This window comes from Odontesthes bonariensis, chromosome 1 (genome assembly GCF_027942865.1).
Source record: "Odontesthes bonariensis isolate fOdoBon6 chromosome 1, fOdoBon6.hap1, whole genome shotgun sequence".
Taxonomy (NCBI): domain Eukaryota; kingdom Metazoa; phylum Chordata; class Actinopteri; order Atheriniformes; family Atherinopsidae; genus Odontesthes; species Odontesthes bonariensis.
Genome location: NC_134506.1, coordinates 1,542,120 through 1,561,685, shown reverse-complemented (window position 1 = coordinate 1,561,685; position 19,566 = coordinate 1,542,120). Strand labels below are relative to the sequence as shown.

At 42.4% G+C, this 19,566-nt stretch overlaps 1 protein-coding gene across 2 annotated transcripts in view; it reads left to right on the top strand.

Moving 5' to 3' along the window:
• Positions 1-19,566, top strand: part of adamts17 (ADAM metallopeptidase with thrombospondin type 1 motif, 17) — a 224,415-nt gene that overhangs the window by 93,871 nt on the left and 110,978 nt on the right. For both annotated transcript variants that reach the window (XM_075458750.1, XM_075459484.1), the window contains 2 exons: positions 13,707-13,808; positions 14,044-14,189. In XM_075458750.1, coding sequence (XP_075314865.1) covers positions 13,707-13,808; positions 14,044-14,189 — 248 coding nt within the window. The remainder of the gene's footprint in view (positions 1-13,706; positions 13,809-14,043; positions 14,190-19,566) is intronic.

Here is a 19,566-nt window from a genome sequence, read left to right as displayed (position 1 = left end):
CTCCCTGCTGGAATCATATAGACTGGGTGCAGGTTGGGTGGGTTTTGTGGGTGCTAGCTGTGGCAACAGTAGAAGCAGAAGTGTGGCTACACTCATTGATAGACGTCTGCAGTTCAAATGCCTGAAGCAAAGTAAAGATGAGGAAGGGAGGATGTTTCTGATGCTATGCGAAATCCAAGGAAAAAAAATGTATTTTGGCAAATGTGTATGCACCTAATGTTGATGACCCTTCCTTTTTTGGACAGCTGGAGAAGAAATTAATGGATTTAGGGAACTATCCCATTATTGCAGGAGGAGACTTTAATGAGGTGATGGACATGACATTAGACAGAAGCGCTGTGATATCGCGCATTCCAAAAACACATACTGCACTTAAAAGTTTGTGCGAAGCCTGTAGTCTTGCTGATGTTTGGCGGTTACAAAATCCTTCTGGGAGGAATTATACTTTTTACTCTCCCCCACGTCGATCTTTTTCAAGAATTGATCTTTTTTTGATTACCCAACCATTAATGGCAGCGGTCGTTTCTACTAACATTGGGAGCATAATACTTTCAGATCATAGCCCAATTTATCTCCATATGACTGCAGTTAGTACTACTGTGAGAAGTCCTAGATGGAGGTTAAATTCTAGTCTCCTACTGGATGAGGCTTTTAAAGATTCTCTCAGATCACAAATTAAATTATACATCGATACTAACGTTCCTTCTGCTCCCTCTGCTGGAGTGGCATGGGAAGCGCTAAAGGCATATTTAAGTAGTCATATTATCCAGCAGGCTTCATTTAAAAAAAAAAGAAAATAAAAGAAAGTTAGTTCATTTAGAAAGACAAATTGAGATCACAGAGTCTGATTTTAAAAGGGACCCTTCCTCAGTAAACTTGAACACACTTACAAAGTTGAAGTATGAATATAATACTATTATGTCAGAAAAAGCTGAATTTAGTTTATTTCGTGCCAGGCAACAATATTTTGAAGAAGGAGATAAGGCGGGTAGGCTATTAGCTAGATATATTAAGCAGAGAGAGGCCATGAGCTCCATCTCAGCTATCAGAGATGGAAATGGTCAGCTGGTCTCAGACCCCCAGGAAATAAATGTAGTATTTAGTGATTACTATAAGAATCTTTATAGCTCCGAATCATTTGCTTCCCAAGAAAGTATCAAGAAGTTTTTGTCTGACTTAAATCTTCCCAGAGTAACAAAAGATCAACTTGTGGGTCTAGACTCTCCCATTACCACTGATGAAATAGTGGAGGTAATTAAACACCTACCCTCAAATAAGGCCCCGGGGTTAGATGGCTTCACGTCACAGTTTTATAGAGCATTTCCCCAAGAATTATCTCCTCTACTTTTGAAGAGAAAAACGTTACCGCCTTCACTCTCAGAAGCTATTATCACTCTCATTCTGAAAAAAAGATAAGGAACCCTCAGACTGCAAGAATTATCGACCTATAAGTTTAACATCATATGACAGTAAAATATTATCAAAAATTTTAGCTAATCGATTAGACCAAGTTCTAACTACATTAGTCCATCCAGATCAAGTTGGATTTATACGCTCTCGCTCCTCAGCTGACAACATCAGAAGGCTTATAGACATTATGTGGGCAGCTCGAGATAGTCACGTGCCTATGTCTGCTCTATCGTTAGATGCAGAGAAGGCATTCGACAGAGTCGAGTGGCGATATCTGTTTTCAACTTTGGAATGTTTTGGCTTTAGTGATAACTTCATAAACTGGATTCGGCTTATATATGCTCAACCAATGGCATCTGTTTTTACAAATGGAATAATTGGTCCATCATTTGAACTTAAAAGAGGCACCAGACAGGGTGACCCCCTGTCTCCTTTACTCTTTGTATTAGCCCTGGAACCACTGGCAGTTGCTATTCGAAAAGAGGCCAAACTTCCGGGCATAACTATAGGACACAGCTGTCATAAACTTATGTTGTATGCTGATGATATTCTTCTCTTTGTGTCAGATCCGGCGAAATCCCTCCCCACTTTGCTTTCTATAATTAACATATTTTCTGACATTTCAGGCTATAAGGTCAATTGGACAAAATCGGAGGCCCTTCCACTTACTGCGTTTTGCCCTAAAAATGTATTTCCAGCTGGCATGTTTTCATGGCCCAAGAGTGGTATTAAGTACCTTGGAATAACTTTTCCTCCCCAACTTACCAATCTAATTAAGATGAATTTTGAGCAATTGCTAGATAGAATGAGGGTGGAGATAGAGCGTTGGAATCAATTATATCTCTCCATGTGGGGGAAGGTAAATGTTATTAAAATGATTTGTACTCCCAAGTTTCACTACTTGCTACAGGCTCTACCGGTACATGTTCCTATGATATATTTTAAACAGTTTGACAAGCTCTGTAACTTATTCCTTTGGAATAAAAAAAAGCCTAGACTAAATCTGCGAAAACTGCAAAGACTACCAGACAATGGGGGCCTAGGTATGCCGAATTTACTTAACTATCACTATGCCTTTTCTCTTAGACATTTGGCACATTGGTTTTTGCCCCCTGAAAGAGCTCCACCTTGGTTCACTCTTGAGACAGTAGCGTGTCTGCCACTTGCATTGTCTAGCTGTCTATCTATTAACCTTGCTCCTCAGAATCAGTCGCATCCGGTTCTTTCCCATATGAAATGGTTGTGGAAAAAGATATCTAAATTTTTTTAATTTGACCCAAATCTTCATAAATCTGCCAGTGTTTGGTATAATCCTAAACTTTGCATAGGTAAAACCCCCTTTTTCTGGAAGTCCTGGTATCAAAATGGGACATGTGTAATAGGCGACTTATATGAGAATGGTTCATTAAAGTCCTTTGAAACACTGGTGGTGGAATTTAAATTATCCAGACAAGACTTTTGGAAATATTTACAATTACGACATTTATTGGTGAAGACTTTTGGTTCCTCCACTTCTGTTCCTGCAACATGCACTACACTGGAGGAGATAAAAAAGGTGTTTGGTCAAGGGCATGAAGCTTCTGTTTACTATAAAATGTTATTGATTGCCTTAGACTCTAATACTATGTCTCTTAAGAGATCCTGGGAAACAGATTTGAACCTCAGTCTTACAGATGAGGAATGGAATTCGATTCTTAGGAATGGGAAAAAAATGTCAAGGGAACTAAGAACGAGACTGGTTCAATTTAAGATTTTACACAGAATATACTGAACACCATATAGACTGTATAGGGTTGGTTTGTCAGATACCCCAGTGTGTTGTAAATATCAGGAAGATAATGGCACACTAGTACATGTGCTTTGGGAGTGTCAAAAAATTCAAGAGTACTGGTCATCAGTTCACGAATTTTTAGAAAAAATTGTGGGCCAGAACTTATCCTTTTGCAGCAAGCTTTATATTCTCGGGGACTCGTCATCACTGGTTCACTTGCCCTCCTCCCTGTCGCAATGGGTGTAGACAGCTGTTATGCTGGGGAGAAAGCTGTTGGTGGGAGAGTGGAAGGGTCCATCTATCCCCTCTCTGACTTATTGGTGTAGATCTCTGGGCAAACTTGCTGCCTTGGAAAGACTATCATACAGATTGCTAAATAGAATTAATGAGTACAACAAAAACTGGTCCCATTACTTTTCATATGTGGGTTAAATGGCATTTCCTGCTCAAACTTAATTTGATGATCTGAATATACTGTTATGCTATAATTATTTAAATGTTTCTGTGGGTAGGGCAGTTCCCCTTTTTTTATTATTTTTTTTAATATTTTTATTTTATCTTATTTTTTATTTATTTATTTTTATTTAATTTTCTTTTTATTAAGTCATCTTAAATATCGTATTGGCACATGCTATGTTGTGTATTTTTTCTTTATGGAAAACTAATAAAATACAAGTCATAAAAAAGTGATGACCTGGGGTCACTGAGTGTTTCGGTTCTTTCAAACACTCTCACCCAGGCGACCCAGCTGGGGTTGATCGGGCCCCATCTTGTGTCAAGGTAGCGCTACCCCACCCACGGTTCTCCTCTCCTTATCCACAGCCACCTTGAGGCAACTTCTGCTGCCTAAGTGACCTCCTTGATTGCCCTTCGCTTACTGGCCCCTATGATACCCAGGATGTTGTAGGCCCTGCAGAGAGACTGGCCAGCGAACCCTCTGTATCCCACCTCAATGGGCTCATACCGCGCTCGCCACCAGTTGTTCCGGCACTCTAACCAGATCAGCGTATTTTTCCCTCTTCCTCTCATTGGCCTCCTCGATACGGTCCTCCCAGGGTACGTTGAGTTCAAGGAGAACAATTTGCTTAGAGGTCTCTGAGATGAGTAGCATGTTGGGCCGCAGTGTTGTAGTGGCAACAGTTTCTGGGAATTTCAGTTGCTTCCCCATGTCAACTTTCAACTCCCAGTCTTGTGCTGTTGCAATCAGGCCCGAAGAGGTGGCCCTGGCAGCTGATGATGGCGTCTCTCCAGCCCAGATGAAAGCAGTGGTGTTCTTCACTAGGCGGAGGCGCTTGCAGTGGCCAATTCCGAAACAGCAGCTGAGGATGTGTTCTAGGGTCCCCCTTTTCAGACAGAGGTTGCAGGCTGGTGACTCCACCAATACCCAGCAGAACAGGTTGGATGGGCTTGGGAATTTACATCGTAGACAGCCCAGATCAGGAATCGTACGCGATAGGGCTCTGCTTTCCACCCATGAGACTCTGCATCCTCCCATCTTGTCCAATCTCCCTGCTGCCACATTCCAACCATTTTGCTGGCCCACTCCTCCTCTTGCTGCACCAGTGATCTCCTGTTCTTCCCCTGTGTCATGTCATAGTGAGATGTTGTGCCACTGCCCAGGCCAGCTCTTCCATGAGTCACTGCTCCCAGTGTCCTGTGCCATAGCCATGACTCAGCCACTCACACAGCCTCAGCTGCCCTCCACCTCCGTTCTGTCCTCACCGCGTTCCCACCCTGGGAGACCTTCGGATCGTCTGACTCTTTGTATTGCAGCACCTCCCTGGGACGGCTCACCTTGAACTCATCATTCAGGCTGCTTATGGGGAGCTTCAGCTTGTTGTTCTGGCCATACAGGATGATGCTGCTCAGGCTCCAAGGTAGACCCAATCACTTCCAGAGAAACTTGCTGACTCTCATGTCGAAGCCCTCGATGGTGGAGATTGAAACCTCATAGATCAAGAGGGGACAGAGAATCCATGGGAGGATGCCGTGTTGGTAAACCCAGGCCTTGAACTTGTCAGGTAGGCCAGACTTGTTCACTGATGCTAGCCAGGCTTCCAGTTCAAGGTTGGTTGCATGGATGGCTGCTGTGTCTTTCAGGCTGCAGTTGAACACCTTTCCCAGGCTCTTCATTGGTTTCTCAGTGATTGATGGTATCTGGGTAGTGCCCAGTGTGAAGTGGAACTTGTTGGTCACCTTTCCTTTCTTCAACACCAGAGATCTGGACTTTGCTAGCTTGAAGCACATGCGAGCCCAGGTGGTCATCTCTTCCTGGCCCTTCAGGATCCACCTGCTCCCTGGCACGTGTGGTGTTGTCACCGTCAGATCATCCATGAAGGCCCTAATAGGCGGCTGGCGGACACCGGACTTGGTGAGGGGACCTCTGCACTGGACCTCTGCAGACTTCACCAGCATGTTCATGGCAAGTGCGAATAGGATCACTGAAATGGTGCATCCAGTAGTGCCCTTGAGCAAGGCACCGTGTAACACCGCATTATGTAATAATGTAATAAATTTGCATGCCATTATGTAATAACTGCCGCATTTTGTAATAATCTGCCGCATTATGTAATAAACTTCTTGAACGCAATATGTAATACATTTTGCCGCATTATGTAATAAGTTATTACATATTGCGGTTGTTACTACATAATGCGGGTGTTGCGATTGTTTTTTTTAGCAAAATGTAACAATTGGTGCATTATGTAAGAACCAACCGAAATTTACATTGAAACAGCAAAATAATGTAGCCTGGCTGACGCGTCCACAATCTCGATGAGATGGTGGTCTGGGAACTAGGTGTGCATTTTCTCATATTTGAGGCTTGGTTTACGAATGCCTAGAGCCGTTTATTGGGCGCTACGAATGTCTATCAAATGACGTCAATTCATAGCCAATTGTATCACTTATACCAGATGACGACAGAAATTCGACGAGGAAGAAGAAAAAAATGGAAAATAAAAGTAAACTTGCGCTCTAAGCTACTTAAATTGACAACAAAGTAGGCCTATATGCTATATTCTACATGAATTTTTATGTTGTAGAGTTGTGAATTTATTTTAATAATGGAGAAATTGAGCAGCCTTGCTTTGTTGTCTACAGTAGTAGATCAACCCTCATCTTACTTTGAAGCTCCCAGCTCCCAGAAGTGACGTCAACGAAGCTTTAGCAGCAGAGAAGCTATTAGGCTTGTGTTGATGATAATAATAAACTCCTGGACTATGTACAAACTTCCAAATGCATCGTTTTGTGAGTACAGACCATATTTGTACAACTGTAGAAGTTTGGTGTCATGACATGTGATTTTAGTGTGGTAATTTTGGAGATACTGCCAGGGTCCGTTAGCGCTTGTACTAAGCTATTCGGGATAACTCGGTAACTCAGCTGATGTTCAGCCAATATCGGAAAAACTTCGGGTGGGCTACTTGGCTGGATGTCACGGTTCAAATGACCCTAGGGTGAATCTACTTCGAAACACTTTCTAAGGCTGCATTGAACGGTAACGTTGTGTCCGCTGTCATGTTGGATTAACGCTCTACAAGCTTCGGTGTAGCGCATAGACGTCGTCATCGTCTTGCTGCCCCCCCCCCCCCCCCCCCGTTCTGTGATTGGTTCCCAAACTCTGGCAAAAATAAGGGCGGTGGTTTCCAGGCTGACTTTGCAGTGAGAATGAAATCGAGCGCAAAGCAGCATGGGAATTCCCAGGCTAAAAATAATGTGTATTTTACTCAAAATGAATGCTTACAAATAAGTATTAATTTAACGGTGCAATTAAATATTTAAGCAACTAAATGAAAAACAATACAGTTGCAACATACAGCCCAACACACTGATCACACAATGGAACTGCAGAATAATAAAGTGAATTTTATCAATGTTCTTTGGGTCTATCACTGGCTAGGCTTGGCCCGCTAGTGGAAAGGCAATGTACGTAAGTTATTATCTATGATTTTTTTTTTTTTGATTGTACTACAAACTAAGCAGAATTTAGACCGAGATACTGTGTCCTCAATGAACATGAAAAGAAAACCTTTTATGCTAATATGTGTTAGCTTAGCTTATGGTTGGCTAACTTAGCCAATAATATAATCTGTTTTCCTTGTCTTTATTTCCTTCTCTCTTACACATTTGAATCTATTGATAGGAACAATGCAAAATATTTTTAATAGGTCCATGTTTATTGAGTTTATTGAGTCATTTATGAGTAAGTTGAAGTTGAGTAAGGATACCTTTTTGTACATTTGACTATTTTAAAGAATTAGCAGTAGGCTAACAGACTAGTAGCCTAGACTAAACATGCTATTACTAAGGCTAACTTGCTGTGTTAGCCTCCAAATATATCATTGTTATTATTATTCTTCTTCTTATTATTATTATTATTATTGTTGTTGTTATTTTTATATTCGTCTACTATTGTTATTTTCATCTATTATTGTATTAAATGTCCCAGATGTAAAGCACTTTGAGCTGCATTCTATGCATTATTATTATTATAATTATTATTATTATTATTATTATTATTAACAAAACAGAAATAAAAAATTAATAGGGCACATTCCCACATTGGTAACGCCATATTAGAGCTTATTAAGAATTAGTATTACCATGGAATATATATTCAGTAGAACATTCCCTATTTAATTATGACTTCCTCCCCCCACAGATCTTCTATTTACCACTCTGCTGACCTGCACTGTACCTGTAGCTGAATGGACAAGAGCTAAAAAAAATGCTTTAGTGAGGCTGTGGATGAAAAGAGATATATATTCGCTCAGCAAAGATGGTTACACATTATTGTGTGCCAGAAAACCAGTCACTAGAACATCTGAAGTTGGCAAAAGGGTTAAAAATGGTCTGGATGACACGAAGGTATCAGGTGCCAGTAAGTTAAATAAATGAATGAATGAGCAATATTCAGGCATCAGTGAACGAAAGATTCAAAAGGCCCTGGAACGATCCAAAATCTACCAACTTCATAAGGCTAGGTTTGCAAACAAACCCATTCCTAGACCCATCAGGGCCAAAGAGGTACAGGATCACCATCAGGTTGACCTCCTGGATATGGGGAAAATGAAAATTAGTCATGGTAGTTCTACATATCGATACATTATGACGGTAATTGATGTGTTTAGCCGCTATGTATGGCTGAGACCACTAAAGGGCAAAGAGAGTGCAGAGATTGCAAAACATCTTCATGATATTTACTTGGAACATGGCCATCTCAAAGTTTTGCAACACGACCGAGGGGCAGAATTTAAAGGAGCAGTTCGAAGGCTGATGGAATCCATGCAAGTTAGAATAATAGAGAGTTCCCCATACCATCCCCAAAGCCAAGGCAAGATAGAGAGGTCACACAGAATACTAAGAAAAAAGATTATGTATGATCTGGTGAATTTTCAGAAAGGTGGGGTTAACTGTGTTAAGCATCTACCAGAAAATTCAAGAGTGATGAATGAAGACCCTAAGGAAGTGTTAGGCTGGATGTCTCCATTTGATGTTTATTATGGGAGAAAAAGCAATAGAGTCGTGCATCCCTTAGCAGGGTCTCCATCCACTGTCAGAAAGGAATCTGCAAACAATCCACAACCAAATGTACCCTCCCTGAAACAGCGAGACAATTTTGAGGCTAAGCGGAGGATACTGAGAAAAAAGGCAAAGAAAGCCACTGAGCACTGTCATAATCGGATGATCAGAAATGCATCTAAACAAATGATGGTGCCCATCCAGTTTCAAAAAGGTTTCGGGTATTGACTGGCACAGTTGTGAAACGAAATGTAAAGCTTTCAAAATACAAAGTTCAGTTTCAGATCCCTGTTGACCCCAAAATGCAAGTGAAATGGTTATTTGTGTCTGATGTGACAAGTACAACACGATTACAAGAAAGAAAACGCTCTAAATCTTTAAAGTCCGCAAAACCTTTACATCCATGTTTGATACCGTACACACATGGAGACAGACTGGAGGAATTCATGTCATTGCAATTGAGGATACGGTTTGACCCAGCACCAGACGGAAATTGCCAGTTCTCAGTCATATCTGATCTGCTAGCCACACACAGAATATTCAGATCAGCAGAAATTTTAAGAGATGAAATAGTTCAAGATCTCAGATCTAATCCGATTTCTGCAAACGGAACACCTTTGTTAAATTTTGTTGATGGGAATGACTGGGATGGCTACTTGGATAGTATGTCACAATGTGGGACCTATGGCGACCACATAACTCTACAAAGGGCTGCTGAGATTTTCAATGTTCAGTTTCTCGTTGTCTCCTCACTAGGTGTTGATGCATCTTCCATTATATCACAGTCTAATAGATATTGTGACAGTTGTCCTTTGTTAGTCCTTGGACACATTGCTGAAAGGACATGGAGAACATTACTTAAGTCTGGAAGGATCAGTCTCTTCATTTATTGAAAACATCTTAGAAGCAGGGGGAAAGGATAATTCAACATAAAAATGAATCAGACCAAGAGAGTGAAAATGAAGAACTCACACCAAACGACAACACGGACAATAGCCGCTTTCGGACTGTAGGAACCTTTGGCAGTTCTAATAACCTTTTAATCCGCGGGGCCGTTTTCTCCCGTGTTCGGACATACAGGAACTCGGGGCTTTCTCCCTTAGTTCCTATAACTATTTAGCTCCTTCTCCGAGGTCGGGTCTTTTCATGGTTCTATAGAACGCATCTGACGTAGGTGTGTGGTGGTCGGTAGCTACGCCCCATGTCATGCTATCACGGCTGAAATGTCTCCTCATATGACACAGACACAACCAGCGGGTGTTTAATAAGTTAAACTTACACTGGTCTCATTTGTCTGCAGCGCTCTGCTCTCCTTTCTTCCTTCATGAAATAAAAAAGTATCTCCTGACTCTCTCTGTGAGCTCTTCCAGCCTCGATATTAGACGCCTGATGTGATTGTCCATGATTAATATCACCATCATGCAGACCATAAACACGATGGCCTCCCCGCTCTCCATATTAGCTTCTTGGTGGTGTTTTTTCTACTCTCCTTACTTTTACCGTTTTGTTTTGTGTTTGAATGTAGCGCTAAACGGCTAACGGCTAACACGTCACTGAAGCAGACGGCTGCGCGCGGCGCATCAGTCCCTATCAAGTCCCGACTCATGTGCGAATGCAGACTGAAACAGTTCCGCTGGGGAAGGATAGTTATCAGAACGAAATTCGAGGAGGGTAGTTCTGATAACTACTTTCTTAGAACTGTCTGTCCGAAAGCGGCTTATGAAACTCTAACTGATGGACCACACGATGATGCCACACTGAATGAACCTCACAATGATTCCCAACTAGATGAACCCCAAAATGATGTCCATCTAGATGATCAGTCCAACGATGATGCTCAACGAGACCAAGATGATGTCCAGTTGTGTGGACCTCCAGATAATGATGCAGAAAACAGAATGCATGGCACACCCATCTTGCCTACAGAATTGCTGTCATTTATCATCCAGTTGACCCTTAATGCAGACTCCTCAATGCTCTGGGCATTTAATAGAGTTTCTAAACTTTTTCGAGATCTTGCAGATCCGTTCCATCCGCAAATCTACATTAGAGAAACTTTAGCTGACACCCTAAACTTGGATTATGATCATGACAATTCCATAAGCATATTGAGGCTCTATAAATCCGCTGGACACAGTAGTGGTCTTGCTATTAGACTGAGGGAGCTATTCAGCCAAAATAGCAGGTGGATGATGGCCTGGCTTCTGATAAAGCACATTGGCCATGGTCATCTTAAAATCAAGGACATTTTTTGGAAACCTTAGGGCTATATTTTGTTTTGCATTGTAGGTAGATTTTCTTGAGTCTCCCTAGTTCAAATGTAGATTTTTAGATGGGTTAGTTGTGTGGTTATATGTGTGCCATGGCCTGTAATAGGTCTAGAACATTGTTAAATTTTACGTTTCCACTTTATTATCCACTACAGTTTCATTGTGTGTGTGTTAGGCTCTATGCTGTGGCTGGATTGTTTTTCATTTAGTTGATTGAGATATTAGGCCTATTATCAAAGATTGCCATAATATTTGCTGTTCATAACACATTGCTCATCCATGACGTCTGTACCTCTACAGGATGGTATAGTATTGGGCTTCAGAGAATAAATAATTTGAAATAATTAACTGTTCGACATCAGTCATTTGTTCTGCAACTATTTTTTGTCTCTTACTCTGGGTTTGCATGATATAGGCTATCCTACATTTTTGTGTCAGAATAATACTTAGTATAATTTTGTGACACTGCCAGTGCTTCATTAATGCAGGTACTATTACTGTAGGTGTTATTGGAAATATGCATTATGAAGGAAGGTTAAGGTTACATGGAACATGACCTTTATTGAATAGGCTAGACTACATGGTGCTGTTGTGCACAGCCCATGTTTAATTATTTGGTGTTGTATGTCTTTTCTTTACTGCTGCTTGAGCATAGACAGAGATTTAGTTGACAATTTTCTAAATTGGTTAACTATCAGAAGCACTTACCTCCAAACTTGATCTCATGACTAATCTAACTGCAAATATGAATTGAAAATAACCCCTTGTACGTTTAAATGAGCACAACCAAAGTTAAAAGGTGGATTGTTACAATGTAAGCTGAGCAATAGTTGACATACTGTCCTCTTAATTATTATTTTTGAGTAAAATACACATTATCATGCTGTTTTTAATCAATGAAAATGTCAATTTCGGTTGGTTATTACATAATGCACCAACTGTTACATTTTGCTAAAAAGAAAATTGCAACACCCGCATTATGTAGTAACAACCACAATATGTAATAACTTATTACATAATGCGGCAAAATGTATTACATATTGCGTTCAAGAAGTTTATTACATAATGCGGCAGATTATTACAAAATGCGGCAGTTATTACATAATGGCGTGCAAATTTATTACATTATTACATAATGCGGCGTTATTACATAATGCGGTGTTACACACTGTACCCCCATGCTCCCCGGGCGCTGCGAACGGCTGCCCCCTGCTCCAGGTTGGCATCTGTCTCTATGAGTGTGTGACCCTGTGCATGTGCATGTGCATATGTGTGTCAACAGGTGCCAACCTGGATGGGTTAAAAGCGGAGGACAAATTTTGTGTGTATACATGACAAATAAATTATCTTAATCTTAATCTTAATCTTAAAAAAAGTAATGATCCCCTTCTCAAGATTGTGCCAGTCTGATGTTGTAGACCCAGCAGAAACTCAAACTGAAACTATTGTAGTAGTTCAGAATGAGGTCACTAAACTTGTCTGGGATGTGGTGCCGGCGCAGGGCCTCCTCAACCAGTTTGTGGGGTATTGACCCATAGGCGTTTTTGAGGTCCAACCACAGCACCACCAGGTTCCCCTTGTTCTCCCAGGTTTCCTTGATCAGCTGCGTGACCACGCCTGTGTCCAGACACCCTAGCGTGGCCAGGTCTGACCGGCTTCCTCCCCCACCAGCGGAGCCAACTCACCACCAGGTGGTGATCAGTTGACAGCTCCGCCGCTCTCTTCACCCGAGTGTCCAGGACATACGGCCGCAAGTCCGACGATACGACCACAAAGTCGATCATCAAGCTGCGGCCTAGGGTGTCCTGGTGCCAAGTGCACATATGGACACCCTTATGCCTGAACATGGTGTTCGTTATGGACAGTCCTTGACGAGCACAGAAGTCCAATAACAAAACACCACTCTGATTCAGATCGGGGGGGCCGTTCCTCCCAATCACGCCCTTCCAGGTCTCACTGTCATTGCCCACGTGAGCATTGAAGTCCCCCAGCAGGACGAGGGAGTCTCCCGGAGGAGCACTCTCCAGTGCCTCCTCCAGGGACTCCAAAAAGTGTGGGTACTCTCAACTGCTGTTCGGTGCATAAGCACAAACAACAGTCAGGACCCGTCCCCCCACCCTAAGGCGGAGGGAGGCTACCCTCTCGTCTACCGGGGTAAACCCCAATGTACAGGCGCACAGCCGGGGGGCAATAAGTATGCCCACACCTGCTCTACGCCTCTCACCGCGGGCAACTCCAGAGTGGAAGAGAGTCCAACCCCTCTTGGGTAGACTGGTTCCAGAGCAAATCTGGCTCTGGAGCCCTTTGAGCTGATTGTACAAAGAAGAATGCTGCACAAGTAAGATAACATAAAGAAGAACACTGAGCACTTTCTACATAACATGTTGAAACAATGGAGTGTGGTCAGTGTAAGGCTTTGTCAACTACACACAACTACACTACAGTAAATACGGAGAGATTCTGTTGGTCATTTGGGATAAATACAATATTTTTACATTTAATTTTCAGTTAATTTTTATTCAATGTTTTATGGTCAAAGTTGAATCCTAATTAATGGAAATTGTGTTTTGCCCTTGTCACTTGTGTTTTCTCAAAAGAATGGTACAATACATTATTTGCAAATCAGTGCTGCTGCTTTACTGACCAAAACTAGTAATGATTTTAACATGTCAGTACAGTATTTTGGTAACGATATATCTTTTATATTCTCTGCGTCTCTGGTGTTTTTTCAGCACCTAATGTGTGCTGGCCTGTGGTGTTTAGTAGAGGGACATCCACCCTGTAAGACGAAGCTAGATCCTCCTCTGGAAGGAACAGAGTGTGGAACAGACAAGGTAGGATTGTTTCACCTACATAACATTCTTCAAGTTACAACTTTATCCCTTTGGGGGAAATAAATTGTAGATTTTATTAATATCATCACAACCATATAATTTTCCTTCATAGATTTATATTCTATTTTGTTCTGTTCTATTCTTGATGTATCACAAGGTAATATGTTCTGATAAAATATTATGATTTGCCTAAAAGTGTGTGAATTGTTTTTGAAATAGTTTTTTTGTGTGTTAGTGGTGCAGAGCAGGAGACTGTGTAAGTAAGACCCCCATCCCTCAACATGTGGATGGTGACTGGAGTCCATGGAGTCAGTGGAGCTTGTGCAGTAGGACCTGTGGAACTGGAGTCCTGTTCAGACAGAGAAAATGCGATAACCCTCCGTATGTCACTTTTCTATTTGTGCATGTTTACAAGTGTGTTTGTTTGTGTAATCGTACTTTTGTTATTTTTTTAGGAGCTTTTTTTAGGATCGTCACCAATGTTTTTAGGACCACTGCTTCTTATAGAAACCAATGATAACCAGTTACACAATCAGAGAAATTAATTGATTAATTAATTCTCTGAAATTAATGTTATATCTTTGTGTGTAATTTGCCCAAATACTGTTCATACTGTTCCATAATTTTCCCTGGACCCCAGCCAAATCTAACCAGTGATAGTGTGTTTAGCCCAAGGTCATACTGCAACTGCAGACTCTCTGGGTGGTATCCAGAAAACAACATTGACAATTGCCAATCTTTATGAGCAAACCATGGTCTGATTAGGAGAAACGGCATCCATCCCAATGTTTCATTTCTAAAAGCATGGCCAAATATGTCAGTAACCCAAAACCACAACCCAGTCTCACAGCAAATTGTGTAATAGCTACATTGGTCCACAAGGGAAAACGTAGTAATGTCACAATTTGGCCCCCAAAATTGTGACAATACTACGTTTTATTTGGCCGATTCATTTACATTGCCTTGCAACCAGGTCACGTGACTATCAAGTTTCCCTCAGCGAAAAAAGAAAAATGGTCGACTGTCGGCCTATTTTCTGTGAAAAGCATAACATTTTAAGAAAGCATCTGCATTTCGATGACATTTCTAGCGAGAACTATGCATAATATTTTCATAATCTTTGTTAAGGGAATGTAGACGATCTTTCGTTTTATTAGTTTCGCCGAATATTTTAGTATCTCCTTAAAAAAACGTAAGAATAAAACGTTTTCTACCGTTGTTAGGTGGTTGCTATGGATGCTGCTATCTCTACGTCACCGGCCTGCGCCGACATTCCCTGTACTTTCTGTTTTAGCAGATGTGTTTGATTGATTGTCCATGTGTAAATTAAAATCTCCTAAAATAATAACTGTATCAAAAGTTGTAATGATAAATGAAAGAAAAGAGGAGCAGGGTTTGGGTGGTCTGTAAACAGTTATGCACAAAATAGGAGGACTGCTAAAAACATGGCATTCCAAAGAGGATTATTCGTTTAAGGTACCCATGCCACACCCTTTCAGTACCCTTTCGGGGGTGAAAGCTTCTGCAGCCTGCTCAGCCCAACCTGCGACCCAGCACCATCAAAAAACACCACAACCAGACATAATCATGACAGTTTTAAAAACAGCTGCCCCAGGCAGACTTGCCCTCCCTGCAACGGTTAAAGCCCTCGTTCAGCGACGGCGTGAGGAAATCCAAGACCTACACCAACATACCTCTTTGGTCTGGGTCCAGATTCTGTGGGATCTTTGTAAATGGTGTTGAACAGGCATAATCATGACACGTTCGACACGTCATGTCACGCAATGTAACCGTTAAGGAGAGGGTTTGTTGTCCAGACATCGAACTGCTGTCAGTTGGTTTCAGTGCATTCTATGCGCCCAGAGAGTTCCCATACACAGTCGTCATCGTCGTTTACATTCCACCGAGGGCGGCACCTACAACGGCATGTGACGTCATCCATGACGCACGCCGTTGCTAGGATACAGACCCAGCATCCTGAGGCATTCATTGCAATCACAGGGGATTTCAACCACGTCTCTCTATCCTCCTGCCTGACTGGCTTTGTACAGTATGTGGACTGTCCAACTCATGGAGAAAGGACATTAGATCTGTTCTATGCTAACGTGAAGGAGGCTTACAGGCCAGTGTCTCTTCCACCACTGGGTAGATCTGATCACAGCATGGTCTATCTACAACCCACATACAGACCGTGTGTACAAAGACTTCCTGTTACTACCAGATCTTTCAGGAAGTGGTCACCAGAGGCGAGTGATGCTTTGATGTCACAGACTAGGCTGTACTGCTGGAGGAAGATGAAATGGACATTGACATGGACAGGAGGGTCAGCACCATCACAGACTACATTAACTTCTGTAGGGACACTGTGATTCCAGTCAGGACTGTAAGGTGCTATCCAAATAACAAACCATGGATCACCAGTGACATCAAAGACCTCCTGAAGCAGAAAAAGAGGGCGTTCCAGAATGGGGATAGAGAAAGGCGGAGGAGTGTACAACAGGAGCATAAAAAGACATTACGTCGAGCTAAGGTGGAGTACAAGAAAAAGGTGGAGAGACAGCTGGAGAACAATAACACCAAGGAGGTGTGGAGGGGCATGAGGACCATCACTGGATACAGACTGAAGAACTCTCAGTCTGTAGAAGGTGATGTGGACAGAGCCAATACTTTCAACCATTATTACAACAGGTTTGACAGTGTGGCTTTTCCCTCCTCTGCTGCTGCTCCCTCCACCCCCACCACTACAGCTGCTTCCTCTATACTGCTTCCACTGCCCTGCTGTACTTCCACCTCAATGGCAACCTGCATCGCCAAACCTCCTCCTCCGCCTGACTGCACCTCCACCTCTGCTGTCACCAACAAGCTTCTTCTGTCCAGCTGTACCTCCACCTCTGCAGCAACTTCCACCGCCTGGTCTCCTGAGCCAAGCTACACCTCCACCTGTGTGGCAGCTTCCACCACCAGGCATCCTGAGCCCAGCTGCACCTCCACATCTGTGGCTGCTCCCACCGCCTGGCCTCCTCGGTCCAGCTGCTCCTCCACCTCTGCAGCAACTCCCACCACTAGCCCTCCTCTGTCCAGCTGCACCCCCACCCCATCTTTATGGTTGATAGCAACATCACTCCTGTCGCCATCCCTCCGCTACAACCTCTGTGTCTAGCTATGGAGGAGGTTGGAGCTGAGCTCAGGAGACTTAAGTCAGGGAGGGCTTCAGGCCCAGATGGAGTCTGTCCAAGGCTTCTGAGGGACTGTGCTGGTCAACTAGCAGTCCCTCTTCAGAGGCTCTTCAATATGAGCATTCAGATGGAAAAAGTCCCAGTACTGTGGAAAACTTCTTGTCTCATACCAGTGCCCAAATTAGGGCAACCGGTGGAGCTGAATGACTACAGACCGGTGGCTCTGACATCTCATATCATGAAGACCTTGGAGAGACTTCTTGTTCGTTGCATGAGATTGCAGGTTGCTGAGGCTCTTGATCCCCTCCAGTTTGCCTACCAGAAACACAGGAGTGGAAGACGCGATTCTGTACATGTTGCATCGGGCATATGCTTATCTGGATGTGCCTGGTTCATATGTGAGAGTCATGTTCTTTGACTTCTCCAGTGCCTTCAACACCATACGGCCTCCCATACTGAAAGACAAGCTGCTCGGTATGGGTGTGGCCCCCTCCCTGACATCATGGATTATAATCTGACTGCCAGACCACAGTATGTCAGGATGGGGAAATGTGTTTCTGGAACACTGGAATGCAGTACTGGGGCTCCGCAGGGTACTGTTTTAGCTCCTTTTCTTTTCACCCTGTACACATCAGACTTCAGGTACAACTCAGAGTCCTGCCACATTCAGAAGTATTCTGATGATACGGCTGTTGTGGCATGTGTGCGTGGTGGACAGGAGAAGGAGTACAGGGACCTTGTGGAGGCCTTTACTGACTGGAGCAAAAAGAACTGTTTGCTCCTGAACACCACCAAGACCAAAGAGCTGGTGGTGGACTTCAGGAGATCTAAAACTCCATACCAGTCAGTCTGCATTGATGGAGGGGAGATAGAGACTGTTCAGACCTGCAGATACCTGGGGGTGGTGCTGGATAATAAACTGGAGTGGTCTGCCAACATAGACGCAGTGTACAGGAGGGGCCAGAGCCGTCTCTTTTTCCTGAGACGGCTCAGGTCCTTCAATGTCTGCAGTGATATGATGAGTATGTTTTATCACACTATCATTGAGAGTGCACTGTTCTATGCTGCTGTCTGCTGGGGGAGTTGCACTACAGACAGAAACTGTAGGCGCCTGGACAAACTGGTGAAAAAGGCTGGTTCTGTTGTAGGCAGAAGGCTGGACCCTCTCGGTGCTGTGGTGGAGAAACGGATGAGGAGGAAGTTAGATTCTGTGATGGAGAATAATAAACATCCTCTCCACAGCATCCTGCAGGACAGAGGAGCAGCTGCAGTGAGAGGCTGCAGGACTGAGAGCTTCAGGAGGTCCTTTGTTCCCACAGCCAGAAGGCTTTATAACAGGGACTGCTGAGTTCTTCTCAAATTGATTGATTGATTTTTATTTATTTGTATATTTTGCCATTTAGTCATTTATTATTATTTAGTTAGTAGTAGAATTATTATTGTTGTTTTATTGTTGTTAATTCAATCATTGTAAATATTTAAAAAAATGTTGAGCTACTTGACGAATTTCCCCCATTGGGGGATAGATAAAGTATTTTTCTATTCTTCTTTCTATTCTATTCTATGTATATGTAATCACTGGTCAAATTTGGTAGATGATCAGAGAAAACCGAGGAGTTGAACAAAGTTAAACAATCAGGTAACAGAGCCACCAGCATGAATATCACAGTTATTATATTTCTCAGGTAGGTGTCCGAGTTGAACCAAAAATCCAACTAGAATCTTTGAATACTGCTGAGGGTGCTTTCTGTTACCATCTCCTGCTCTTTGAACCGAGCTGTCAGCTTTTCAATGGTTTTTAACAACTGTGTTTACAAAATCAAAACTTTCCTATTGTCTGAGGACTATGGATAATTGCTATATGTGAGTGAATATGTTTGTTTACGTATATATTTGTATGTATGTTTGCCTATACTGCAGTTTTTTGTTCAGAATGCTCCATGTTTTTCTTTTCAGTAGTGTTTTCATTAGTTTGGTTAGTGTGGGGTGTTTATGTTTATGCATTTAGCAGACGCTTTTATCCATAGCGACTTACAAATAAGAATATAACATTACAGCTAACAATAAGCTAAAGGTGTGTTACTATATGGATACACTATATGGATGCTGTAGTATATAAAGTGGATATACTTAATTCAGCGGAACCATCCCCCTGGCTACTGTGTTACTGCCAGCGCATTGATATGTAACATTGAGACTACAGTAAAGTCATGTTCATTCTACCTCCGAGTTGAATCCTTTATTTTCATATACTATGTTGGAGTAAAAACACAACAAATTGGCGACAAGTAAACCGGACCCTAAACATCTACACGAAATGAAAAGTTAAACCGGAGGGAAGGAGAAACGACGAAACAAAGCAAAAGACGAAACGAAAGTAACAAGGATTCGTGAGTAACAGTGCATTGCACACAGTGAAAGGATAAACGGATAAGATCTGGATTTCATGTCCAAAATGGCTTACGTTGGGTTTGATAGCTCAAGTGAAGACTGGGAATCATACATAGAGCGAGTGGAGTTATACTGCGACGCTAATGATATCGAGGATGACAAAAAAGGTTCCGTCCTCCTCAGTCTAATGG